We start from the raw sequence: 27,568 nt of genomic DNA, 5'->3' as shown, positions 1-27,568 counted from the left end.
TTGAACCCATCTGACCATCTCAACATTAATCCCTAGCACTTGAACCTTCCTCACCAACCTTCCATGTGGAACCTTATCGAAGACCTTACTGAAATCCAGATGGACCACATCTACTGCTCTATCTTCATCAAAAAATTCAACAAGATCTGTCAAACATGGCCTTCCCCGCACAAATCCGCATTGGGTGTCCCTGATCAGTCCCTGCCCCTCTAGATACTTATACATATTATCTCTAAGAATACTTTCCATTAGTTTACAAACTTTGAAAGATTATGATTGGCCTCTCTCCTAGTTTGGGAACCATTGCCTGAGGATATTGGAAAATTTACAGGAGAAACAGGGAATTCTTTCTCCACCCCCCTTCCCTCCACCACCACCCCCACCCTCTGCCTGCCTCACAGCTTCTCTCTCCCCCCACCCCACCACCTTCCCTGGCTGTACCCAGTCACCAAGGTAATGCTGACCCACGATCACAGCCAACTTACCTTGATCCGCCCGTCCCCCTCAGGTCCAGGGCGTCAGTAGCTCTGGGTTCCTCCGTTGTCCTCTCCTCTGAAAAAAACACAGCAAGAGTCACTCGCAGAGCCAATGCCCCATGATGGGTGGGGGGCGGGGGGAAGGGAGCAAAGGAAAATCACCGAAACGCCGGAGGAACTCGGCCGGTCTTGCAGCGTCCGCAGGAGGTAAAGATATATCGCCGACATTTCGGCATGAGGTGTGAGTGAAAATAGACTGAATTAAAGACTGGGGATGGAAAGGGAAGGGAAGGAGTCCACGCCTGCATATAAAAGGTGTTAATTGGATTTTTTTAAAATTTAGAAATACCAGACGGTAACAGGCCCTTTCGGCCCACGAGCCCGTGCCGCCAAATCTACATTCCATTACGTGCCCGGTACGTTTTTAATGGAAACTCGCGGGGGAAACACGCACAGACTCGGGGAGTGCGTACAAATTCCTTGTAGACAGCGCGGGATTCGAACCCCGGTCCCAATCGCTGGCACTGTAAAGGCGATGCGCTGATCGCAACGCCAGCGGTGATAAGAACAGAGGTGAGAATTGATTTTGTATTTTTTGGTCTGCGACAGGAAAGGGGGGGGGGGGCGGTAGAAAGAGACAGACAGAACTACCACCCCCCACAGCCTCCACACCCAATACACCCTCCTCTGCCATTTCCACCAACGACTGCGTGATCCCACCTGTTCCCCTCTCTGCCTTCCGCGGGGACCGCTCCCCTCCCTCCCTATCAATCACCCCCCCACCCACCCCCCTCCGCGCCCGCGGGAGATGCCCCACTTGTGCCCGCACCTCACTCGCCGACGTTTGGGGCCCCCAGTGAAGCAATACCTCACTCATAAATCGGGATCAGGGGCGGGGGTGGGTCACCTACTCCCGTCGTTGTCTCCTCTACACCGGAAGGAGAGGGAGATCGCTCCATCGGCCCCACTTCGCTCTGCCCACCCGCAATGGTGGGGATCTCCCATGGGGCCACCCAGTTCCATTTCCTCCCGTCTGTGGTCTCGGGCACCGCCAGACTGAGACCACCTGCAACTTGGAGGAACAACACCTCATCTTTCCGTCTGGGACCCTCCAACTGGATGACATTGACATCTTCCCCCACTCCCTCCATCTTCTTCCCCCATTCCCTCCTTCCCCTTCACCTTCCCCCCCCCATTCCTTTCCCTTCATCTTTCCCCCATTCCTTCCCCCTCCTTCTTCCCCCCTTCATCCCCCCCTCCATCCCTCCTCCTTCCCCTTTATCCCCCCTCATCTCCCTTCTCCCCTACCTCCATCTTGTTCCCCGTCATTCCCCTACCTCCATCTTCCCCTACTACCTCCTTCCCCCCACCTCCATCTTCCCCTACTACCTCCTTCCGCCCACCTCCATCTTCCCCTCCTTCTTCCCCCTTCATCCTCCCCTCCTTCTTCCCCCTTCATCCTCCCCTCCTTCTTCCCCCTTCATCCTCCCCTCCTTCTTCCCCCTTCATCCTCCCTTCCTTCTTCCCCCTTCATCCTCCCCTCCTTCTTCCCCCTTCATCCTCCCCTCCTTCTTCCCCTTCATCCTCCCCTCCTTCTTCCCCCTTCATCCTCCCCTCCTTCTTCCCCCTTCATCATCCCCTCCTTCTTCCCCCTTCATCCTCCCCTCCTTCTTCCCCCTTCATCCTCCCCTCCTTCTTCCCCCTTCATCCTCCCCTCCTTCTTCCCCTTCATCCTCCCCTCCTTCTTCCCCCTTCATCCTCCCCTCCTTCTTCCCCTTCATCCTCCCCTCCTTCTTCCCCTTCATCTTCCCCTCCTTCTTCCCCCCTTCATCCTCCCCTCCTTCTTCCCCCCCCCTTCATCCTCCCCTCCTTCTTCCCCCTTCATCCTCCCCTCCTTCTTCCCCCTTCATCCTCCCCTCCTTCTTCCCCTTCATCCTCCCCTCCTTCTTCCCCTTCATCCTCCCCTCCTTCTTCCCCCCTTCATCCTCCCCTCCTTCATCCTCCCTTCATCCTCCCCTCCTTCTTCCCCCCCCCCCCCTTCATCCTCCCCTCCTTCTTCCCCCCATCTCTCTCCCGCTTCCCTTTACCCTGCTCCTTTTCACAGGGCCTAAATCAATTCTCACCTTATCGTATCCAATTAACACCCCTCTCTGTGCGCAGCAGGAGGGGGAGGTTTGGCCAATGCTGTGAAGCCGTCCAGCCAAGCTCCTCATACCCAGTGCCTTTGCAGTCATTCTCGCCGGAGGGAACCAAGGTCCAGACGGGAATGGGAGTCGGAATCCCTGGGGCTCAGTGAGCCGAGGCCTGAGCGGCTGCAGAGGCCTCGGGAGTGCCGGGGATGCGGTGTCTCTCTTGCTCAGGCCATTGGGGCAATGTGACCCCTTTTTGCTGGCCTCACGGCAGGCAAAGGTTGAGGTTATGTCACGCCTTGGCTGGCATAGACCCAGGGCTTCACGGGGTCGACGACGCAGCCGTTCAGTGGCCGCGGGGACTGGCGAGGAGGCGAAGAGAGCTTCGTGTGGCCCATGAGCGCAACGCTGTAACGACACCAGCAACTCGGCTTCGAAACCGGCGCTCTCCCCCATGTCTAACCTGGGGGGTGGGGGGCCTGGTTTCCTCCCACCCTTCAAATAACATTTGGTGAGGCACGGCCTTCTGGGCTGGAAGGGCTTGAATTTAAATTTGGAGCCACTTTGAAGGCAGAGAACGATCCAGTGGTTAATGTTCCCAATCACGAGGGCAAAGAGGTGGGGAACGTTCGCCTTCTGCCTCAAGTGGGGAAGAAGGGGATGGTGCTGCCAAAGAATCGTTGCCTGGTCCCCGTTCAGAAGGCCTCACTCGTCACCAGAACAACATCTTTGGCTGGGAAGTTGTTTCAAACACCACTCACCTTCCAGGGAGAGGGACTGGACAAGGTTTTCACAGTATGAAGCTATGTCTGCCAGGGATTGCCACTGAATGTTGGAGACATCGGTAGTTATCGAATCTGAAATGGACAATGTACTGATCAGTGATCCAGGATGCCAAGGGTTTTACTCAAAACCCCCTTCCATAGAACATTATAGCATAGAAACAGACCCTTCTAGCCTGTGACGGACAATTATTCTGCTGAGAGCCACTGACCTGTACCCAGCCCATACCCCTCCCATCCATGTACCTGTTCAAATTTTACTTAAATGGAAACATTTGAGCCCACATTCACCACTTCAGCTCATTCCGCACTCTCCTCCGCTCTCTGTATGAAGAAGCTCCCCCCTCAACTTTTCCCCTTTCGTCTTTAACCCGTGTCCTCTGGTTTGTATCTCACTTAACCTCAGCAGAAAAAGCCGACCTACAGTTACTTTGTCCACCCCCTCATAATTTTTTCAACCTCCATCAAATCTCCCCTCGTTCTTCAACACTCCAAGGGAAAAAAAAGTCACAGCCTGTTTAACCTTTCCCTGTATTTCCACGCCCACTTTTCTCATAACACAAGGGACAACCGTCCTCTACCTGGAACATCTACGGCAGAAAGATCGCCCCACTTTGTGTGCGTGCGCGCACCCACCACCAGAGAGCCACACCCACCGCGGCGGATGCGCACAGGTGGGCTGCAGACGCGCACACAGGCCCCCCCCCCCCCCCTCCCTTTCTTCCACTCTGACCTTACCGTACAGCTTGTCTCCACTTGACTTGCTTTGGCCCAGACCAGAGAGGGAACCGATGGGCGTGGAATCGTTCAGCAGGGCCTGGTGAGGGTCCAGAACACCAGGATGGCAAATCCTTTGATTGCCGGGGCAACTCCCCTCAAGGGCTGACCTGGGGGAAGGGCAATGAAGAGCAGCAACCTAGAGGAGGAACAGAAATGAACATCGCCATCAGAGAAGTCCAGCCCTCATGGCCGTCCGCGGCTGGTAAACTGCTCAGGGTTTTAGAGTAATACTTACACCAACCCCAGCAGCACCAAATATTACTTGGGCAGTTTCTGAAGCCCCTGGTGTGGCACAGTGGGATCGATGGGCAGCTAACCTGTCTTTTCAGTGGCGTTGATGGAGGGAGGAGAGTTGGCCAAGGACATCGGGACAGCGCTCCTGTTCTGATAGCGGCCTACGGATTTCTACCGAGAGGAGCGGCGGGGGGAAGGGGGGGGGGTCAGTTCCACGCCACCTTTGGAAGACCCCCGCAGTGTTCCCTTTCCGAGGGAGAGCCCCCCCCCCCACCACCGCCTCCCACCTTGATCGTAGGCTCAAACCCACCGCCGTCAGGGTGGGACTGAGGAGTGAGACAGTCACCATGGGGGGTGGGAATTCTATACAGAAGACAGGGATGAGGTATCAAGGAAGGATAGTGGTGTGAACAGTGTACGTGCCCAAAGTTTCATGTACACAGACAAACACTCTTAACGTTACAACGATGGGAATGAAACTTCGTCACGAGACGGGGCAATGTGCATTTTGGCAGACAGCAGGTGTTATTTTCAAGAAGCTAGAGAATGGCAGGCCTGCATCGAAAGAGAGAAGTAGAAAGAGTTTACAACACAGAATCAAAGCAAGCATCTCAACGAAGTTTTGCCCCATCGAGCCCTCCCAGACCTCCCGCGTCCATGCATCTGCCCAGCGTCAGAGTGAGCCCACGTTCAGATCTGTCGGCAAGCACAGGGGAGCATCCCAGGCTCTCAGATTTTCCCTCCAGTGTTTGGGGAAGGGGTTGCCTAAGGCGGGGGGCAGGTGGAGAGAACCACTGTTTGAATCGCCCCTCATGGACTTGTTATGTGCAGGAATTCAGAGCTCCCAAAGGAAATGGGCCAATGACCATTTCTCTCAAGCCAAATATCTCAGTCTCGAGTCGTGATTCTCAACCTTCCCTTCCCACTCCCATCTCACCTTAAGCAATCCCTTACTCATCACAGAGCCCCAATGGCGTGGTGAGTTTTCACCAGCAAGGAGGCTCGGCTTGGTGGCCAGCGAGGGAAAGGGCGGAGAACTCGGGAGAAGAGGGAGAGCGGAGAGCAGGAACCGGAGAAGCCGATGAGTAGAGTGTCGTGATTTGGAGCTGGGTTGGGTTGGGTTGGGGGGGGGGGGGGGGTTCCTTGTGCTCTGCGAAACATGCTATGTCAATGTTGGAAGGAAACACACAGGCGAGTCAATCCGACTGGTCAATCCCACTCCCGCGCTGGTGGGTGACACTGTCCGACCGCGGCCTCGTTGAAGCGGTAAATCTGAGGAGCAGCACTTGATTTGTTTTCCCACCTGGGGCGGTCTCCGACCAGGCGGTGTTAACGCCCACTGCTGCCGGCCCGCGCACCCCATCTCTTTCCCTCCACATTCCCGGAACCCCCCCCCACCCCGTTCGTTGGCGTGCCCTCCCTCCTTTCACCCCCTGAGTTGTGGGACTGGGTTCCTTCCCCCCCCCCCCGAGATGTGGGACTGGGTTCCTTCCCCCCCACCCCCAATTTGTCCGGGCCCTTGGCTGTCGACATTTCACTCATACCTTGCTGACGGGCTCAAGCTCGAAAAGTCAGTGATGTACCTTTATCTTTACACCGTCTGATTTGCTGAGAATCCCCAGCGCTGTGCGTTTAATACATTAAACCATTATTGGCCCAGATTCTGCTTGTACCAGGTCAAGGGATAAAAGTCTCGTCTGACCGGAAGACAACATCTTACATTCTGACAGAATCTAATATTTATCCACCTTCGAAATCAGGGGTCTCCAAGGTGGTCGTTATTGACCGCAGGGGGTTGATGGGACTATCCAAGGGGCTTGACAAATGCCAGGGGGTTGATAACACCCAGTGGGGGGGGGGGGGGGAGGGGGAAGGGGGAGGGGTCAATGGAACTTCTGCCTTGGTGATCACCATGTTGCATTTGGCTTTGGCCTATTAACAAGTTGAGAGTGAATGGGAGGATGGACTGAAAGACATAGGTTTTCTTTGTAACTTCGGGAACCGCCCAGCACCCACCCCCTCTGTTCAGTGCCCCCATCACCCATCCCCTCTGTTCAGTGCCCGCATCACCCACACCTTCTGATCAGCACCCCCATCACCCACCCCCTCTCCATCCAGCACCACCACCCCCCACCCCCCATCCAGCGCTGGGACTTCAAGGGAGTCGACGAAGAATCAAACATCTCATGATCGATGGCCTGAAAAGTTTGGGGGCCCCTGTTCTAACTAACATAAAACGTTCACCCTGGTTTTTAAAAAAACAAGTACCACACTGTCAAATAAAACTAATTTGATTGTAACGCTGTCAAGCTAATAGCCAGATTTATTTACAAATCTGAGTTTTCATACAGAAGTGATGGGAAAACACAGAAAATTCCAGAATACGATAGGTTGGAACCCAAAGTTAAAGTTACAAATCAGTTCACAGAAGGGACAGCTGGCTGAAAGAAAGGCATCTCCTGAGAACAGAGTTAATCACACAACTTAAAAACCGTGGGGCTTTGGACGAAGTGTTTTGCTCTGCAGATTTTCCTGGAGAAATGTTGTAGCCGATTCTCAGACCACCTGTGGAGTTAAACCCCCCACCCCCCCACCCCCAAGACGGGCAACTGAGATTTGTACCACAGGGCCATTCATTTGCGGTGCTATCCATGAGCAGAACTTTGGGTGTGCGAGGCTTGACACCCTAAGCCTGACAGCCAGTCTTCTTCTAAGCATCCCCTCAGAGGTACAACAGTCAGCGAAACGATTCCACGGTTTTCCAATCCGCAAGGGTAAACACTCCAAATCTTCTCGGGAAATTGTTTTTTTTTTGCATATACTTGGCGGGGAGCCGGAATTATAATCGTAAACTATGGTGCAACGTCCCTATGAAAGCTCGGGTTCAGAGGCTAGTGGGATCTCCATTCGAGTACCTCCGGTCTTTGGGCTGGGCAAAGCCCACCGACTTTTTCACCGAGCTCTAGCTACTTGGCAAACTGTCCGAGATCAGGGGCAGAAAATCCCCCTGGACGTCACCGGGCAGGAGCTCTGCCCTCAGCTTCGGGGAACTACTGACCTGGCCGTCCTTGGAGTCGAAGTCCAGTCTCCCAGGAGACGGTGGGCAGTGGGACTTGACGGCCAAAATGAGGTCAGGGGTTGACATCTTCAGGGTCCGGGAACAGGCGTCTCTCTCATTCCTGTAGAAAGTATAGTCCTTAATCAGGAGTTACTGGCTCAAGTACCAAGTTCTCAAAGCATACTCAGTGAAAGGTTGGATCAGCCCTCTTGCCAGTGTTATGAGCCCAGAGGACTCCAAAACCCAACAGCAATAGATATTCACCAAGACAAATGGTTATTTAAACAAAAGTTGCTTTTAATGATCTTTAAACATGAAAACAGAATCACACTTTAACTTATCACTATTGACTTACTTAACCCCCTTCTAATTCTAAGTGCATGTGTGTTTAAGTTCAGAAAAGTTATTTGGTTCACAGTGCAGTCTCACTTTTCATTCCTCCAAGTTCATTGGTTGCAGGCAATTCTTATACTGTGCACAGAATTGAACCTGTATAAAGTTCACCAGACTTTTGTACTCAAAAGGTAAATGGTTACCACTCAGGAAGGTTCTTGTCGGTTTTCAGAGAAAGATTTGTTGTCCAGGACACCCACAACTGATTCCTTTTTTAATCAACCACTTCAGTGTCTTGCTGAAGAAACTTGCCCCCCCTCCCCCCCCCAGGATTCTCCAGATGATAACCTCTTTCTTTCAGGTCTCCGCAGAGTTCCTTTTTGTTTCTCTTATTCCAAGTGAAACTTAAGCCAACCAGTCCTCTCCTCTTGCATGAACCATAAGGGCTTTGACCAGCCTGAACTAAGAACTCACAACCCGTCTTCCAAATGGGGTTTTCCACAAGCTTGCCAGCTTGCCCTGTTCCAGTCCCAGTTGCTGCTGCTGACTGTAGCGCTGCAGAACTGAATTCCCCCCCTCTCTCTTTCTGATAGAAAAGCCTGTTTTACTCTCTCTGCTTGCAAAACCACATGACCCTCTCAGAACAACAATTTCTCTTCCAGACAATCTGCAGCTCCAACAAGATCTTTCATCTGTTGCCTTTTGTAAACAATAATCCATTAGTGAAGTCTCTTGAGCACTCTCCGAAGTTCCTGCCAAAGCTCCGAGGCCCCAACATGTCTAGCATGGGGCAGAGCTCCAGTATTTCAAATAAGATCTGTTTTAAAGTGTTTGTATGTGACCTACTCTAACAAACCTTTCCGAATTTATCTCCCAAAAACATAGCTATATACAATGCAAACACAAGATAATCTGTCACACCAGCCATGGATTTCCTGATTGTTCCCCTGCCTTGCCTTGTATATCACATCCTTAATTAACAAAACTTATCTCGAGCTCTGCCAACTCACATTGCAGCTCGCACCAGGTCCCTCTTTCCCATTACCTTGTTGACTCTAGTTCATCCATCAGAGTCAACTTCTTCAGAGGTGTCCCATGGGACCATGACCACAGTGGGGGGGGGGGGGTGCTCTGGGGCCAAAGAATAAGTGGGGGTTCTTTTCCTTGCAGTGGGCTGCCAGCCACTTAAGGGTGAGGAATCCACGTGGGCTGCGGTCAAGGGACTCACGGCAGGCCACTGGAGGCTGGCTCGAGACCAGCTGAAGGAGTATTGGGTATCGGAACAGGCCATGAGAGGGCACGGGGGGGAGTGTGGTTTGGACCTGGAGCTTGGGTGCTGGTGGTTTGGACTGGTCCACGGGGCTGTGGAGGGTGCGGAATCCACAGGGGCTCAGTGTCTCTGGGGGGAGGGAGGGAGGGATCTCTCTTGCTTCTCTTTCTCCAACTGTAAGGGGTGCCGGGCAATTTCTGCTGATGGTGGAGAGGGTTCAAAGGAGGCTCACTGGGATGCTCCTGGGAGTGAACATGAGGAGCATTTAACAGCTCTTAGACTGCATTGGTTGGAATTTAAAAGGAGTGGGAATCTCATTGAAACATATTGATCCATGACAGGACCATAAGAGAAGATCACTGGAGTCCCCCATTGATGTGGTCGACCGGGATTGTTGCCTGAAGAGGGCATGCTGAACCACGGAGGACCCCTTCCACCCCGTGCACAGCATCTTCCAGCTGCTCCCATTGGGGGCAAGAGATACAGGAGGATCAGAGCCAGCATCACCAGGCCGAGGAACAGCTTCTTCCCTCGGGCAGTAAGGACGCTGAACGACCAAAGGAACTGCTCACACTGACCATCTGAGACTCTCATATTCATGAAACAATATTTATTTGTATAGATAAAATACTTGTCCTGCATGTGTATTGTTTGTCTGGGTTATGTCTGGTTTTGTGTCTGCGTGTTTTGCATCAAGGAGTGGAGAACATTTTCGTCGGGTTGTACTTGTACAATCAGACGACAATAAACTTTACTTGAATGTTGAAAGATGGAGAAAGGTTTATTTCCCATGTTGGGGGAGTCCAGGACAAGAGGGCACAACTTCAGGACAGAGGGGCGCCCGTTTAGGACAGAGATGGGGAGGAACTTCTTCAGCTAGAGCCTGTGGAATTTGTTGCCGCAGGCATTTGTGATGGTCAGGTTGTTGGGTGTCTTTCAGGCAGAGATCGGTAGGTTCTTCATTGGCCAGGCTAAGGGGAGAAGGCTGGGCAGTGGGCCCAAGTGGGAGAATGGATCAGCTCATGATTAAATGGTGGGGCAGACTCGATGGGCCAAATGGCTTATTCCTCTCATAGTGGTCATAATCCAAACACTTTTTTCATCCACTTTCCTGCTGACCACGTTCTCCTCATTTAGTGGGATTCCCCCCCCCCCCCCCCCCCACCCAGCCCCACATACCTCTGGCCTTGAGCCGCTTTCATTTCCAGGGAGCAGCTCTGTACCGTCGGGCTCTGTGGACTGGTGCTCCTGGTCTCCTGGAGTGAGGACATCCTCAGCAGGGGCAGGCAGGGCACGGCCAACCCCGTGTCTGGCAGCCGGTCGCACTTCCTCTCCATCTCCTCAATGGACTTCCTGTACAGCTCGGAGAAGCTCCTGTGAAGAAAAGAGCAGATTAGCCCCAATACACCTCCTCCTGCCAGCACAGACCACGTTGAAGCCCCAACTGACAGCCAAGCATCACCTCTTGACGTCCGAGATGATGGTAAAAGCAGGCAGCACGAGCACAGAGGACCCCAAAACCCAGCAGCAATAGATATTCACAAGGACAAATGGTTACTTAAACAGAAGTTCTTTTTAATTATCTTTAAACATGAAAAAAGGATCAAACTTTAACTTATCTCTATTGACTTAACTAACCTAACAACCCCCTTCTAATTCGAAGCGCACCTGTGTGTAATGGGTGTGTAAGTTCAGAAAAGTTCTTTGATTCACAGTCCAATCTCACTTCTCATTCCTCCAAGTTCACTGGTTGCAGGCAGTTCTTATACTGTGCACAGAATTTAACATTTATAAAGTTCACCAGGCTTTGGTGCTTGAAAGGTAAATGGTTACCACTCAGGAAGGTTCTTGTCAATTTTCTGAGAGAGATTTGTTGTTCCAGGACACCCACAACTGATATACTTTGATCAGCCACTTCAGTGTCTTGCCGAAGAAACTTGCCCCCTCAGGGTTCTCCAGATGATCACCTCTTTCAGGTCACCACAGAGTTCCTTTTGTTTTCTCTAATTCCAAGTGAAACATTAGACAGCCAGTCCTCTCCTCTTGCATGAACCTCAAGGGCTTTGACCAAGCTGTCTTCCAAACAGCTTGCCAGCTTGTCCTGTTCCAGTCCCAGCTGTAACACTGTACAAGTGATCCCTGTCTCTCTGACTCTCAGAGAGAAAGCCTGTTTGACTCTCTCTGTTTGCAAAACCACATGACCCTCTTAGAACAGCAAGTTCCCCTCCAGACAGAAGGCAGCTCCAACAAGATTTTTCATCTGTTGCCTTTTTGTAAACAACAATCCATTAGTGAAGTCTCTTGGCCATTCTCTGAAGCTTTTGCAAAAGCTGTGAGGTCCCGATATGTCTGACGGAAGTAAATGTACCACAAATCTCTCTCTAAAAACCGACAAGAACCTTCCTGAGTGGTAACCGTTTACCTTTCAAGCACCAAAGCCTGGTGAAGTTTATAAATGTTAAAGTATAAGAATTTCCTCCAACCAGTGAACTTGGAGTAGTGAGAAGTGAGATTGGACTGTGAATCAAATAACTTTTCAGAACTTTCACACACATTACACACACCTGCTCTTAGAATTAGAAGGGGGGTTAAGTCAGGTTAATTAAGTCAATAGGGATAAGTTAAAGTTTGATCCTTTTTTCATGTTTAAAGATAATTAAAAGCAACTTTTGTTTAAGTAACCATTTGTCTTGGTGACTATCTATTGTTGCTGGGTTTTGGGGTCCTCTGGGCTCATAACGCTATGACAATAAATTGAATCTCAATACATCCTACCTAGGCAGTCAATCCCTGGCGTGATTTGACACCTGCATACGGATTGAGGAGCCTTCAAACTGGACCCTCAGTAGACAATTACTGGGGCAAAGTGCCAGTGCAAAAGGGGCTTTTAATAGGCACTTGGGTGAAAATAATGAGGTGGGGAGTGAAACCTACATTCTGGGCTTGCCCTTGCTGTCGGGAGGGATGACGGTGATCCTCACGTGGTCGACCTTCCTCAGGAGTTCTGCCCTCTCCCGGTATGGCAGCAGCACCACCGGAATCTCGCAGATCCTGACCAGCCGGCTGAAGAGCTTCAGCCCCATCATCTGGGCGTAGCCGTTCTCCTCCACCTGGGTCACAATCCCTTCGCCGTTGGCTTGGAAGCCAAGGTGATGGACGCTGTTCCGCCGGAGGAGCAGGTCGATGGTCTCACACCCGGTTGTCACAATCTGGATTGGGGAACACACAGAGGATGAGAGTCAGTGGTGGGGGTGGGGAGAGGAGATCCCAGGCCCACCCAGCTCCCTCTGGATAAGTCGATGTGTTGCAGGGAGGTCATTCAGCCCATTCTGTCAAGAACCTGGCTGCTTTTGAAGAGAAATACTGGTGGGACTCAGCCCAGTCTCCCAGCATCCATCAGGTATATGACCGACATTTCGAGCCCCTCTTCAAGCTGGGAAGGAGGAGAGAAAGGGCGAGGGGAGGAGTAGAGACCAACAGACATAAGGTGTTATAGTAAAATCCCCAGTATCTGGCACCTATGAGGATTGGTGGATTCCGGATGAGTGAATTTTCCGGTTGCTTGAGATTGTGTTGCGTGAGGTGGGTATTGGTACTTTTCTTTGGTACTTTTCTTTGGTAGGAATACACAGGTCGGCCTGTACTGTGGTGTAATGTCCAACGAAACAAATAGGCTTCGGGGTTTAGAGAGATTACAGCCTCTGAAGGCTTGCTGGGGTCATCAGGTTCATTGCAGCACTGTTATTTTGGAGCGCTACCAACTTCCTGGTATGACATCATGGGGTGAAGCCAATAGGAAACAGGCCATTGTCACGTCGGGTATTCATTTTTCAGCCACCATCCACCCAAGTTTCAAACTTGCCATGATGTAAGCAGACGTTTCCCATCACTGAAGTGTTAAATCGTCCTTCCCAGAACTAAGCCCAGGAACAGTATCAGTTCAAACCCCCCTCATTCGTATCCTACCATCCGTTGAGGTCATGCTGATCTGTTAATTTACAGCTTCAACTTGACATCCCTTAATTCTGATGGCTGGGGAAAGTCTATTGATTGCAAATGTAAAATGATTAATTGCATTTTTGTGGGGAAAATCTTAATGCAGTAGTTCTCAACCTTTTTCTTCCCACTCACATCCCTCTTGAAGTCATCCCTCTGCCATCGGGGCTCTGTGATTAGTAAGGGTGGGAAGGTTGAGAGCCTTCTCTCAGCCCGATTGTCCCGGATTTATTTGGCTTGAGAAAAATGGTCATTGTCCCATTTCTTTTGGAAGCCGTGAAACCCTGCACATAACGAGTCCAGGAGGGGTGATTCAAACAGTGGTTTTCAAACTTTTTCTTCCCACTCACATCCCACCTTAAGCAACCCCTTTACTAATCATAGAGCCCCTATGGCATAGGGATTACTTAAAGTGGAAAGAAAAAGGTTGAGGACCACTGATTCTTTCTGCACTAGTTATTTAATTTTAAATATTGTGTTTACAGGACTGCAATTTCAAGCAACTTTAATGGACAATTACCACTGCCTTAAAACAACAAATTTTATGCCACGTGCTCCTGACAATAAACCTGATTCTGAGCCGTGGGGGCCTGACCGGAATCCAGGTTTTTTGAAATCACTCATCACTTCCTCAAATTAAGATTTAAAGGATTATGCAAAGCAAATTTCCTGGGGCAAATGTCAACACCATAGGTGCATGTTTCACCGGAATGTTTTGCTTCTTTGCACTCTTGGCGATGCAGAGGGAAAGCGGAGATTGCTTCGCTGTGACACACAGCGAGTGAGGGCCTACCCAGATGGCTGGTTGGCGTAGCGCCAGCAATCGGGGACCAGACCTGGGCCTGCAATGAGTCTGTACCTTCTCCCTGTCTCCCCCGGGTGGGGGAGGACTCCAGTTTCCTGGAGTGGTGGGGGGGGGGTGGGGGTGGTGGAGTAAATTGGACTCGTAGGGCCGAGTTGGCCTGTATGTCTAACTTAATTTTTTTTTAAAGTTCGGGTTTATTTCAGAATCGGAATTTATTGTCATGAGCACGTCAAATACTGCAAATATGAACCACACTTAAAAATAAATTAGTGCAAAAGAGAAAGTCCGTGGTTCATTATCCATCCAGGAATATGACGGCGAATGTCAGTAATTCTCAACCTTTCCTTTCCCTGCTCGCATCCCACCTGAAGTCATCCCACCTCTGGATGGGCTGCTACAGGATAGTTAGGGATGACTTCAGGCAGGATGCGAGTGGAGAAAGGAAAGGCCGAGAACCGCTGACGGAGGGGAAGAAGCTGCTTTTGTGCCACTGGGTGCTCGTCTTCAGGCTCCAGTACCTCCTTCCTGATGGTGGCAGAGTGAAGAGGGCCCGGCCTGGGTGGTGGGTGGGTCCTCAAGGATAGAGGTTGCTGTCCTCGATGGGACTGGTGCCCGCCACACTGCTGTGGCCAAATTCACAATTCAGCCATCTCTTCCTGCCCTGCGCCAGACGGATGCAACCATGGTGCACCTGTGCCGGGATGGTCTTCGCAATTGCTTCGACAGGGAGGCCCCAGCCTGAAGAGGAGGTGGAACAGCAGCGCATTTCTCTTGTGCTGCTTCACCCTGGAAAGCTTGCTGTAAGCAAGGAGCGGCCTCGCCTCATGCAAGATCAACTGTTAGGGTGGTGACACAGCCTTGTTTCACACCAGACGGCAGTAAGATTGGGTCTGTAGTGGACTCATTGATTAATATTACATGATACGCCCACGAGCCTTTACGCCCCCCCCTAAATGGACCCTACATTTTTTGAAGGGTGGGAGGAAACCCACGCGGACACGGAGAGAGCATACAAACTCCTGACAGAGAACGCCAGATTCGAATCTAACCCTGCCACCATGTTGCTGGAACGAATTCCCTTAGCAAGCCAAGCTTGGGAATGATGTGCCTAACCCTCTCAGGGCAGCATAAATTGCTCCCTAAATTGGGCAGCCCTGTCAGCGCCAAGTTCGAATCTGGCACCATCTGCTTGGAGTTTGTACATTTTAAAATTTTAATCTTTTTAAATTTAATCTTCAGCACAGTAACAGGCCATTTCGTCCATGCCGCCCAATTAGCACCACACCACAGCATGTTCCGAACGGCGGGAGGAAACCGGAGCGCCCCCCCTGGGGGAACACCCGCGCAGATGTGGGGAGAATGTACAAACTCCTCATGGGAAGCGCGGGTTTCGGACCCCGGTTCCGATCGCTGGCACTGTAAGGGTGCTGCACTAACCGCGACCCCAACCGGGCTACACCAAGTGCCCCGGTTTCCTCCCACCCTCCAAAACATATGTCAGTTGAATAATTGGGAGTCAGAGGTTTAAAGGACCAGAATCGGTTTTAAACTCGCATTCTGGCTGCCTTTGGCGGGGGGGGGGGGGGGGGGGGTGGAAATCCACACTATAATTTGGGGAAAGCTCTTCAGCCACCGGGAGGAGATGGTGTAGGAAGACTTTGATGATGACTTTCCCTTCAGACCCATCTTCAGACTTGCCTTGTTTCTGGATGCCAGGCATAATCACCTCGGAGATGTTCTGTACCCAGAGGTGGGCAATGAGATTGTCAGTGCGTGACTGAGGGTCGCCTCCACCTCTGGGAATCAGGGCAGAGATAACGCCTGGTGCTTGCTCTCTTGATGCTACATGGCCACAAAATATTGGCAAAGATGCCAGTTAATTTCAGATTTATTGCCAGAGTAGAACCACAGAACACCGCAAGCCACGCGGCCCTTCTAGTCTGCACCGTCACATCATTCCGCTAGTCCTACTGACCTGCACCCAGTCCATAACCCTTCAGACACCTCCCATCCATGTACCTACCCAACTTATTCTTAATACATAACCGTGAGCCTGCATGACCGTGTCAGGTAGCAGCTTGGTCCACTATCAGTGGAGAAGATCCCCCTAAACCTTTCCCCTTCCACCCTAAAGCCATGTCCTCTCGTATTTATTTAATCTCAGTGGGAAGGGCCTACTGCATTCATTCTGTCTACACCCCTCATAATTTTGTAAACCTCTCTCAAATCTCCTCTCATTCTACTACACTCCAAGGAATAAAGTCCCAACCTGTTCAATCTTTCCCTGTATCTCAACTCCTGAAATCAGGGCAACATCCTAGTAAATCTTCTCTGCACACTTTCGATCTTACTGATATCCTTCCTGTAGTTCATTGACCAGAACTGTACACAATGCTCCAAAGTTGGCCTCACCAATGTCTTATACAACCTCTCCATAATATTCCAGTATCTACATGACATCACATATGACCCTGAGATTCTTTTTCAGTGGTTTAGACAGAGTTGCCATTTATTGATAGTGCAAAAGAAACTGTACACAATATACACATGCAAACCTGTAAAGAAATGTAAACAAACTGACTGTCCAATACAGAGAGCGAAAAAATCAATAAAGTGCACAAGAGTCCTTAAACGAGTCCCTGATTGAGTTTGTCGTTGAGGAGTCTAATGGTGGAGGGGGAGCAGCTGGCTCTGAACCTGGTGGTGCGATTCTTGTGGAACCTACACCTCTTTCTTGATGGCAGCAGTGAGAACAGAGTGTGCACCGGGCGGCGCGGATCCCTGATGATTCGCCGCTGCTGTCCGACGACAGCGCTCCCCGTTGATGTTCCTGACGGTGGGGGAGGGTTTTTGCCTACGATATCCAGGGGCTGGATGCATTTGCCTTTTTGCAGGGCTTTACGCTTGGCATCCCCGCCAACACCAGACCGCATTGCAACCACTCAGCGCACTTTCCAGCGCAGAACTCCTGATAAAATGCTTGAGAAATAGTCATGGCCCTCCCTGTTTTACACCAAGGTCTCCTGGCAATGTCCCTGATCTAGACCCTGTTAGATTTTGTCCGGCAGTGATCGCAGATCCCACATCACAGATGTTGATTGATGACTGACTGATCTACTGATCCCTCCACCCATCTGACCCAAAACACTGGTGTAAGAAAATAAAACAGCTCTGAATATCACAGTTTGCACATTTTCTAAATCTCTAATTCATATATCAACCAGATGGAGCACAAGGCCCAGCTTTATGCTCCTTATTCGCAAAAATGATGCACTGGGCTTGGAGAAGGTTCAGAGAAGATTCACAAGAATGATTCCTGGAATGAAGGGACATTTGACGGCTCTCGAACTGTACACCTCGTTCAGAAGAATAAGGAGGGACCTTGTCGAAGCATTTCAAATGCTGGAGAGCCTGGACGGAGTAGATGGGGCAAAGCTGTTTCCTGTGGTCGGAGGATGGCAAATTTCCACAGGCATGTGGTGGGCAGTGCACTGACAGTCTGGTATTGGGGGGAGGGGGACACCAATAGCCCTGAGCGGAAAGGCAGTGGAGACACTCCAGGACATCACAGGCAAAACCATCATCATATTCCCACCATCAGGAATATCTGCCTTTGGAGAGTAGTAGCGATAATCGAGGGTCTGCGCCGCCCAGCACACGCTCTGTTCTCGCTCCTGCCATCAGGAAAGAGGTCTCAGTGCCACAAGACTCTTGGCACCAGGTTCAGGAACAGCGGCTACCCCTCCACCATCAGACTCCTTAAGGACAAACTCAACCAGGGACTCATTTAAGGATTCTTACTTGTGCACTTTATTGATTGCTTTCTCTGTATCGCATAGTCAGTTTGTTTACATTTCTTTATTTATTTACATTTACAGAATTTTTTGTGCACTACTGATAAGTGGTAATTCTGCCTGGCCTGCAGGATAAAGAATCTCAGGGTTGTATGTGATGTTATATATGTCATCTGACAATAAATTTGATTCAGGATTGAAGCCCGCCCGTTTAAAACAGGTGCAGAGGGATTTCTTCGGCCAGAAAGTGGTGAACGTCTGGAATTTGCTACTATGGGCGGCTGTGGAGGCCAGGTCCTTGCGTGTATTTAAGGCAGAGATTGCTAGATATCTGAATGGTCAGGGTATCAAGGGTTATGGGGAGAAGGCAGGGGAGTGGGGCTGAGTGGGAGAACGGGTCAGCTCATGATGGAATGGCAGAGCAGACTCAGTGGGCCAAATGGCCTACTTCTGCTCCTAAATCATACCATGGTACCAACTTCCTCAATCCCTACCGAAACCCCTCTGCAACGGTCTTTTCCAGTTCTGCTGGAAATGTTAACTCCGTTTCTCTTTCCACAGATTCTGCCAGACTTGAGACTTCCCTGTTGGCAGTTCGGAACTGGCCTTTCTTTGCGAGAAAGATCCATCTCGCGGGCCTTCTCCGTCAGACCAACCTGCCTACCAGCAGCCACAGAGGGTCCCTGGAACAGGCCGGAACACTGCAGTTAGCAGCAACGGTGGCGGGGGAGAACCCCTGGCTTTCCATCCAGGTTCACCCAGGGCTGCGGCAAGGAGGCCCAGGCGCTCATTCCACCGCATGATTGGAATGCAAAACTCAGGAGGAAAAGAAATCGCTTCACAAGATGTAGAAGAAAGCCTACCTTTTAATGGTGGCATACAGCAAGAGGGCAGAGGGCCTGGAAACTCATTGTTAACCGTAATGCATGAAGACACTTCATAGTTAAAACCCTCGAGGGCCCAGCCCATCAGGTCAAGCACGGAGAATTAGTCAGCTCGCACAGGAAGGAGAAGTAATTGGATTCCACTCTGATCTGAACCCTTTTTTGCATACGGCACGGGTCCGTGGCACCTAATTTACACTCCATTGGCCTACACACCCCACCGGTACAATTTGAACCTCATTGCCCACAGGTGCTAGGCCCACAGGAGAGGCGGAATATCATCGGGTTTGCTGTGCACCCACTCACGTCCGACAGGCTACGAGCCTCACCTTGCACCCGGACTGACAACCGTTCCAACTCCGCGCCCCACTCCTGCGCTGATGTATCTGTCCACAGCCTCGTAACCTGCCAAACTGAGCCGCCCCACCCTGTAAATTCCAACGGGGCGCTCTCTGGGCGAAATTAAATTCAACTTTTTCAATTATAAATTTAGGCCCTTTCAACCCGTGCTGCCCAATTGACCTACAAATCCCCCCCCCCCCACCACCCTGGTACATTTTTTGAATTCCCCCCAACCGAGGAAAACCCACGCAGACACAGGGAGAATGTACAGACTCCTCGCCGACAGCACGGCGGGATTTGAACCCCCACTCGCTGGAACACAGTTTGTGTGCCACCCACCCGTGCCCTAACATGGGTTTCTGCCAGCCCACCCTCCCCTCTTCCCCACTCCCTCTTTTCCTCCAGCTCTCCACCCCCTTCCCCCCTCCATTAACGGAGCCTTCCCCCTCCCCTCCCTCATCCACCTCTTACCTCCTCCCTGCCCATCTGTGCTCCTCCCCCTGCCCCCCCCAATCATTTTGTTTGCAACTCCCTACCTCAGGCTCGAAACTTCACTTATGTATATTTATCTTTGCGATATAAAGTTCGCTGTTTGACCTGCTGAGTTTCTCCCACATTGTGTTTTTTTTACCCATTATCTTAAGTACCATCTGGCAACTTCGCTTAAAAATAATCATAAATTTCTGATGTAAAAATGTCATCTGGAACAAGAAAATGCCCTCCCCCTGCCAAAGTAAACCCTTTAAAATGAGCAGCTATGGACTAACATTTGTGAGTAATGGCACGGATGCTGGAATGTAGTTTGAAGGGCATTTGTAAAGGTTTGGCACCGCATGGGAGATTGCCAAGGACATTCGCAAGACCAAAAGGCACTTTTCCTTGATCCGCCCCTGTGCTTTGCAGTTTTAAATTTGCAATCGATCAATTCAAGTGCACATTCCAGATTTTCATCAAAATTATTTGTAGACATTGTGGTTTGACCGTGTGGAAATTACAGCACTTTTTATACATAGTCCCCTGCATTTCAGGGCACCATAATATTTGGGAGGCAGCAATGGTCTGTTTATTAAAGTAGTCACGTTTAATACTTAGTCGCATATCCCCTTGCATGCAACGACTGCTCAACATCCGCGATTCGTAGACGCCACCAGGTGCCGAGTATCTTTTCTGGCGAGGCTCTGCCGGGCCTCGATCTTCAGCTCCTGCTTGTGTCAGGGGCTGGTTTTCTCTTCAGCAGATAGAAGGCCTTCTCGATCGGTGGCTGACTTGGCCGTTCGGAATTCTTCCAGTATTTTAAGCTTTGAACAACCCGCGGGTGGCTTTTGCCGCACACTTGGGATCATTGACTTGCTCCGCTCGATGAGTTTGGAGGCCTTTGCTCGAACCTGAGCAGATTAGATGTTTCTGTGCCCCTCAGAATTCATTTTGCTACTGCCATCAGCAGTTATGTCCTCAATGAAGATGAGTGCACCAGTACCTGTGGCCGCCATACATGCCCAGGCCATAACACCCCCACCACGTTTCACAGAGGAGGGGGGCACATTTGGATCTTGGGCAGTTCCTTTACGGCTCCGCAATATGCTCCTGCCATCACCCTCATACAGGTTCACCTTGGTCTCACCTGTTCACAAGGCCTTTTTCCAAAATGCTGCAGGCTCTTTTAAACTGCCATCTGGCCCATTCTGTTTCTATGGTGAACTGGTGGTCTGCATCTTGCAGCGTAGCCTCTATAATTTCCGTTCATGAGGTCTTCTGCTAGATGGGAGTTTAGGGAATTTTTCTTCGTTACGAGAAAGATTCTTCGGTCATCAGCAGTGGAGGACTGAGCTCACCTGGACGCCCTTTCTCCTTGATGATGTTCCAACGAGTTGATTTTGGTCATCCTAAGATTTGGGCGATGTCCCTTACTGTTTTATTCTTGTTTTCCAGCCTCATAATGGCTTCTTTGACTTTCATCGGCCCAACTCTGGTCATCATGTGGGAAAAAGGCAACAACAGACTCCAAAGGTGATCAAAAGCTTCGAAACAAGCCAAGATCTCTTATAGCTGCACCAATGAAGCAATTAAGCACCCCTGAGTCCTCACAAACACCTGTGAAGCCAAATGTCACAAACATTATGGCGCCCTGAAATATAAAAAGTGTTGTAATTTCCACATGGCCAAACCAAGATGTCTAACCTTGATTAAAATTGGGAATGCACACTTTAATTACATGTGAATTGTTTGATTACAAATTTAAAACTGTGGAGAGCAGGGGCAAATAAACGGGAAAAAAATTCTCTTTGTCCTGAACATTTGTGGAGGGCACATTTGGGAACATAGAAAGAAGTCAAATTCAGGAATGGTTGCTTTCCAAAGAGCCCACGATCACAGCACATGATGCCCGGAGGGGAGTTTACAAAGCAAGGTCACTCTCCACCTCTTGCTGCGACAGTGATGCTGTTGACCTGGGTACAGGTGGGTGGCACTGCCAGCACAGCTTCTGCCAGCTGCCCAAGATCAATCCCGTACCTGGGTGCCGTTGCGCTCTCTGTAGCTGCTCCGGTCCCCTCCACCTTCACCAAAGAGGTGGGAATATGGAAGGGGCTACCGGCTGAAGCGTTTCAAGTGCACGCCCCAATTGAGCCAGTGCAACCCGACTAAACAGTGTTCTCCGGTCCTCGGTGCAAACACCCCACAAATGCATGTAACGCATGTTCGGACAGGCGACGCACATGTGGGGTACTTATAGACAAATATTAAAATAAATATTCTCGTTCAATAAATAGTTGGGCATCGGGGGGCTTGCAAGAGCAGTTCATCAGTCTCACTGCCCGTGAGGAGTTAAAAGCACAACGCTGGAGAAACTCAGCTGGTCAAACAGTGAATTTCATATAGCAGACAAAGATACAGGGTGTCGTGAGGGCTGGTGTCACCCGGTGTGCTAACTCATGGTGTCACCCCCACCCCCAAAATGGACCTCCTCTCATACTAAACCATACAGAATCTTCAGTAAAGGTTTTTTTGGTACTAATGCTACCCATAAATCATAATTCCTGGCAATCGTCGTGAGATAAACAACAGGCAAAATTAAAATTACACCTTTAAATTACAACTTCATTTTCAAAAACATTATCAATCAAGGTTCACAAATACTAATTCCCATGATTTTGTAACTAAAATATCAGAAAATTTGACCAAAGCAGCGGCTGTAAAAACACAGGCAGCAACAAAAGCAACAGTGCTTGCTTATTTCCACAGGCAGACGGAACCACGCGATTTGAGGCATCGTTGTCATTGGGTAATAATGACAGCTCTGACCCAGAGTGCATTAGAAGGTTCAAGAGGTAAATGAGCATCAAGTTTTAGCTTCGTAGGTCTACGAAAGCCGAGCTGACAAAAAATGTTGTTGTTGTTCTAACAACAGGGATATTTTTTATAAAAAATAAAAATAATACATTTCTGCTGAAACACTACACAAAATTTTTTTATAGACAGTCTTTTTGGTGTCGCACCCCCCCCTCCCCCCCACCGTGATGCCAGTGTAAAAATACATAATCAACTTGAGCCCTTCATCAAGGTACACCAGTGGGAAGGAGCTGAGACTGATGGTTCTGGCTCGGACACCCCTGTGTCAATTTCCTGACAGGAGTAACTGAAAGCTGCAGGGAGCAAGGGAGGTGGGGGTCCTCAATGGTTTTGCCAAGCAGTGAGCGCGGGTTCAATTTTAACACTAACAAAAAATGTGGACAGGTACATGGATGGGAGGCTGATGGACCGGGTGCAGGGACTCGGTGGAATAAGAGTTCGGCACAGACTAGAAGGGCCAAAGGACCTGTTTTGTGTGCTGTATATGCTCTGCGGCCCTAGGTGGTCACAGTAAACTATCCCAGATTTGTCAGGAAGTGATAGAATCTGAGAGATACACAAGTGGGACAAAGCTAGCTTCTTCCCCTCCGCCATCAAATTTCTGAGTGGACAATGGACCACAGACAGGACCTCACTTTCTCTTCTTTTTCACTAATTTAATGATTTTTTTCAAAAATGTACTTTATAGCAATATTTACACCTGTGATGCTGCCACAATACAATGGACTTTGTGACATGTTCACGGCAATAAATTCTGATTTGATTCTGAGTACAGTCAAACCCCTGGTATCCGGCACCTCTGGGGATTAGTAAATGCCGGATGTGTATTTTCCGGTTGCTTGAGGTTCCACGTTGCGTGTTTGGCAAACTAATGGTGAGGTGTGCCAATTTTAAACATACGTATTTTTCACCTATTTATTTTGCACAATTTTTGTGCAGGTTTCTTGAGGCTGTCGATTGCTTGAATTCCAGACAACAGGGATTTTATCTAGATAACATGGGTTTTATCCAGATAACAGGGGTTTTATCAAGATAACCAGGGTTTTATCCAGATAACAGGGGTTTTATCCAGATAACGGGTTTTATCCAAATAACAGGGGTTTATCCAGATAAGAGGAGTTTATCCAGATAACAGGGGCTTTATCCAGATAACAGCGGCTTTATCCAGATAACTGGGGTTTTATCCAGATAACAGGAGTTTTATCCAGATAACAGGAGTTTTATCCAGATAACAGGGGTTTTATCCAGATAACAGAGGTTTTATCCAGATAACAGGGGTTTTATCCAGATAATCGTGGTTTTACTGTATTAGAGAGGATGTACGTAATTGGGCCGATGATTTTGATGCTGAATGATTCGTTATTCTAAATATACTGCATAAAACCAGCAAATCTCATTCAACACACTGACAGTTTTACAGTGCAGATCAACTGAAGTGTCCTCCTTCTTCCACAAACATGGCCTCCCCTCCACCACCATCAACTCAGCCCTCACCCGCATCTCCTCCATTTTCCACTCATCTGCCCTGGACTCCCTCTGCCAACAAATGTAACAAACACAGGCTTCCCTTTATTCTTACCTACCAACCCCCTACCAGCCTCCACAGACAACACATTTCCGCCAACGACTACAGGATCCCACAACTAGACAGCTCTTCCTCTGCCTGGGGGCTCCCTCCTTCTGCAACTCAATTGTCCCTTCATCCCTCCCCACCAATCGCCCCCACCCCACCTTCCCCCGTGGTCCATGGGAAGTGCCACGCTTGCGCCTGCACCTCCTCCCTCCCCACCATTCGGGGCCCCTCTGTCACCTTTTCTCCAGCTCTCCACTCACACAACTTGCCCCTTCCCCCTTGCTTGCTGCTGTGCCCTCCCTCCCTCCTCCAACTCCTGTGGGCCCCGTCTCCTCCCCCTGCCCCTCCGCCACCACCATTTTATGTCAGGTGACTGCTCACGAAGGGCTTTTTATTACGGACGCCTATCTCCTTTATTTACACCTCGAGGAGGGGCTCAGGCCCGAAACATCATTTTAAATCAGACGGTAACAGGCCATTTCAGCCCCCATGTCTGTTGCCGCCCAATTTACACCCCCTTAACCTACACCCCTGGTACGTTTCAAATGGTGGGAGGAAACCGGAGGTCCCGGGTACAACCCCTACAGGCACAGGAAGAACGTACAAAACTCCTTACAGACAACACGGGATTTGAACCCCAATCGCTGGCGCTATAAAGTAGTCACGTTTAATACTTAGTCGCATATCCCCTTGCATGCAACGACTGCTCGGAGGATCGCAGCATCTGCAAGACTTCTGTGTTCCCTTTTTCCTTGAAGTCATGGTCAGCGTGTCGTTGGTGCTGAGAGCACGATGAAGGATCAGTACTGGCTGGGGTGGTTATTTCCCACTTACCAGAACGGAGGGTGCGTTGGGTCATTGTCGAGAACTCTCTCTGCAGGGGTGGGGGAAGTCTTAGCAGCGCTGCCATCACCCTCCCCCCACCACCCCCTCACCGCATATCCCAGCCTACGGACCCCGGAACACCGCATTTAGCAGGTAAATCCCCTCTATGGCCCTTCATTTGGGGGTGTAGGTCCCTACACCCGCAAATAGAGGACAAATCAATGGCCAGCTCAAGGTGGACACGGGGAGGGGGGCTCCAAAGCCGGATGGTCTGGCCTAAAACTGGACATCTGGCCACCCCAGTTCTGACCTTCTACCCATGTGCAGAATTTCTTCAGCTCTGGCCCATTCTGTCTGGGTGCCTGCTGACATTTTGCTCATGCCTTGGCAAAGGACCCCAGCCCGAAATGTCGGCTCTACACCTTGACCTTCGCTATGTAAAGTACAATGACCTGCTGAGATTCTCCAGCGTGGTGTTGTTTTACTCCAATGCACTGCATGCCCCTTTAAAGAAAAAAGGCGTCACTCTGCCCCTTTAAGGCATCTTGCAAAATCTAAGGAGAAGACAACTGGATTTGTATTTGCCTTCTGCTTTGAAATTGAGAATTTTAAATAACTCCTTCCTTTGTGGCACAACTTCCTGTTCCCGTTGTTACCTAAGTTCCTGTTTCCTTCCTTCCCACACGGGAATTCAACCACATTTATTCTACTTGTCACACATTCACACTCGAATTTCTAAAGGTCGCTATCTGTAAGCACTTTTGCAAATTTAAAGCAGCAAAATATATTTTAACACAAATAATCCGTGTGATTCGGGAAGTGAGGCAAGGCAGCATGGTTGGCTCCTGCAAACACCAGCTAATTGGCTCTAGATTTCTGTAAAATCCCCTCCTTCGGAGCGGGCAGCCACTCAGCCCATCAATTCTGCCCCGCCATTCAATCCTGGGTGGGTCCGTTTTCCCCCAACTCAGTCCCACTCCCCATCAAGTCAAGTGTATTATTGTATGAGGGCAACCTGGTGAAGCAGCATTCTCCAGTCCTCGGTGCAAAATAACGCAGATACACAACCAGACAGAACACACAAGTGAAACACACGCAGGACAAGTATTTCACCGACACAATTAAATGTTGGTTCGTGAACAGGAGGGTCTCAGAGGGTGAATGCGATCGGTTCCGTTGGTCGTTCAGTGCTCTTGCTGCCCATGGGGAGAAGCTGCTCCTCAGCCTGGTGGCGCTGGCTCTGATCTTCCTGTATCTCTTCCCCTCCCCGATGGTAGCAGCTGGAAGATTCTGTGTGCAGGGTGGAAGGGGATTCTTGATGATTTTGCTTGCCCTCTTCAGGCAACAATCCTGGTTGATCACATTGATAGGGGGGGGGGGAAGACCCCAGTGATCCTCTCTGCCACTTGTGGTCCTGTGCATGGACCTTGATCTATTTCTCTGCAGCAACCATGCCTACACTGTGATCCATCTGGCCAGAATGCTCTCGATGGAGCTCCTGCAGAAGGTTGTCATGACGGTGGCCGGTAGCCTCATCCGCCTCAGTCTTATCAGGAAGCGCAGTCATCGTTGCACCTTCAAGACCAGAGAGGAGATGTTGAGTGTCCACGACAGGTCACTGGTTAAGTGTCCTCCTTGGGACTTGGTGCTCTCCCCTCTCTCCACTACAGAGTTGCTGATGTGTAGTGGAGAGTGGTCAAGAGCCCAACAATCTCTGCCTTATATACACCTGATGACCCGGCCTCCACAACCGCCTAATACCACGCCCTCTAGCTGAAGTCATTCCTCCGCTGACACCCTTCAATCCTGAAGTTGTGCCCTCTTGTCCCGGACTCTCCCCATCGCAGGGAAACCATCTTTCTCCATTGGCTCTCTCCATGCTCTTAGACACTCAAAGTGTTTTGATGAGATTTATCCCCCCCACCCCCGGTCCTCAATTTCTTAAATTCCAAGAGCTGTTGAACTCTCGTTCCCAGAATCATCCCAGTGAACTTCTCTTGAACCCTCTCCAATGTCAGCATGTCCTTTCTTAACAGGAGGAACCCACACCTGGCCACAATACTCCACGTGAGTGCCTTATAAAGCCTCAACATCACATTCTTGCTCTTTCTCCTCTCGAGACGAACACCAGCATTGCATTTGCCTTTTTCACCACCCTCAAGATTACCTTCAGGCTGTCCTGCATGGAGACTCCCAGGTCCCTTTCCATCCGGGGATTTTCAGTTTTCTCCCCATTTTTGAAAACAGCCTCCCCGTTTGCTTTTTCTCCCAACGCGCACTTTCCTACACCATTTCTCGCTTGCTCTTCTTGCGAGACGAATCAGCGATCTAAGGACTCTTATTATGAGCCCAGAGGACCCCAAAACCCAGCAGCAATTGATATTCACCAAGACAAATGGCTACTTAAACAAAAGTTGCTGTTAATTATCTTTAAACATGAAAACAGAATCATACTTTAATATCGCTATTGACTTAACTAACCTTACTTAACCCCCTTCTAATTCTAGTGCACGTGTGTGTAATGTGTGTGTGTAAGTTCAGAAAAGTTCTTTGGTTCACAGTCCAATTTTACTTCTCATCCCTCCAAGTTCACTGGTTGCCGGCAATTCTTTTACTGTGCACAGAATTTAACCTGTATAAAGTTCACCAGACTTTGGTGCTTGAAAGGTTAATGGTTACCACTCAGGAAGGTTCTTGTCGGGTTTCAGAGAGATGTGTTGTTCCAGGACATCCACAACTGACGTACTTCCATCAGTCACCTCAGCACCTCTTGCTGACGAAACCTGCCCCATCACGGTTCTCCAGATGATCACCTCTTTCTTTCAGGTCACTACCGAGTTCCTTTCTGTTTCTCTTATTCCAAGTAAAACATTAGACAGCCAGTCCTCTCCTCTTGCATGAACCTCAAGGGCTTTGACCAGGCCATCTTCCAAAAACTT

At 50.0% G+C, this 27,568-nt stretch overlaps 1 protein-coding gene across 13 annotated transcripts in view; it reads right to left on the bottom strand.

Moving 5' to 3' along the window:
- Positions 1–27,568, bottom strand: part of sipa1 (signal-induced proliferation-associated 1) — a 159,035-nt gene that overhangs the window by 16,968 nt on the left and 114,499 nt on the right. For all 13 annotated transcript variants that reach the window (XR_011343174.1, XM_069893988.1, XM_069893991.1 and 10 more), the window contains exons 9-14: positions 11,997–12,271; positions 10,242–10,436; positions 7,460–7,580; positions 4,126–4,303; positions 3,367–3,462; positions 486–552 (exon numbers count right to left, since the gene is read on the bottom strand). Coding sequence is in view for 12 of the 13 variants with exons in the window: in XM_069893988.1 (XP_069750089.1) it covers positions 486–552; positions 3,367–3,462; positions 4,126–4,303; positions 7,460–7,580; positions 10,242–10,436; positions 11,997–12,271 (932 nt within the window). In the remaining variant the exon portion in view is untranslated. The remainder of the gene's footprint in view (positions 1–485; positions 553–3,366; positions 3,463–4,125; positions 4,304–7,459; positions 7,581–10,241; positions 10,437–11,996; positions 12,272–27,568) is intronic.

This window comes from Narcine bancroftii, chromosome 8 (assembly GCF_036971445.1).
Source record: "Narcine bancroftii isolate sNarBan1 chromosome 8, sNarBan1.hap1, whole genome shotgun sequence".
NCBI classification, from domain to species: Eukaryota; Metazoa; Chordata; class Chondrichthyes; order Torpediniformes; family Narcinidae; genus Narcine; species Narcine bancroftii.
Note: the sequence above shows the minus strand (reverse complement) of the source record. Positions and strands in the feature narration are given on the sequence as shown.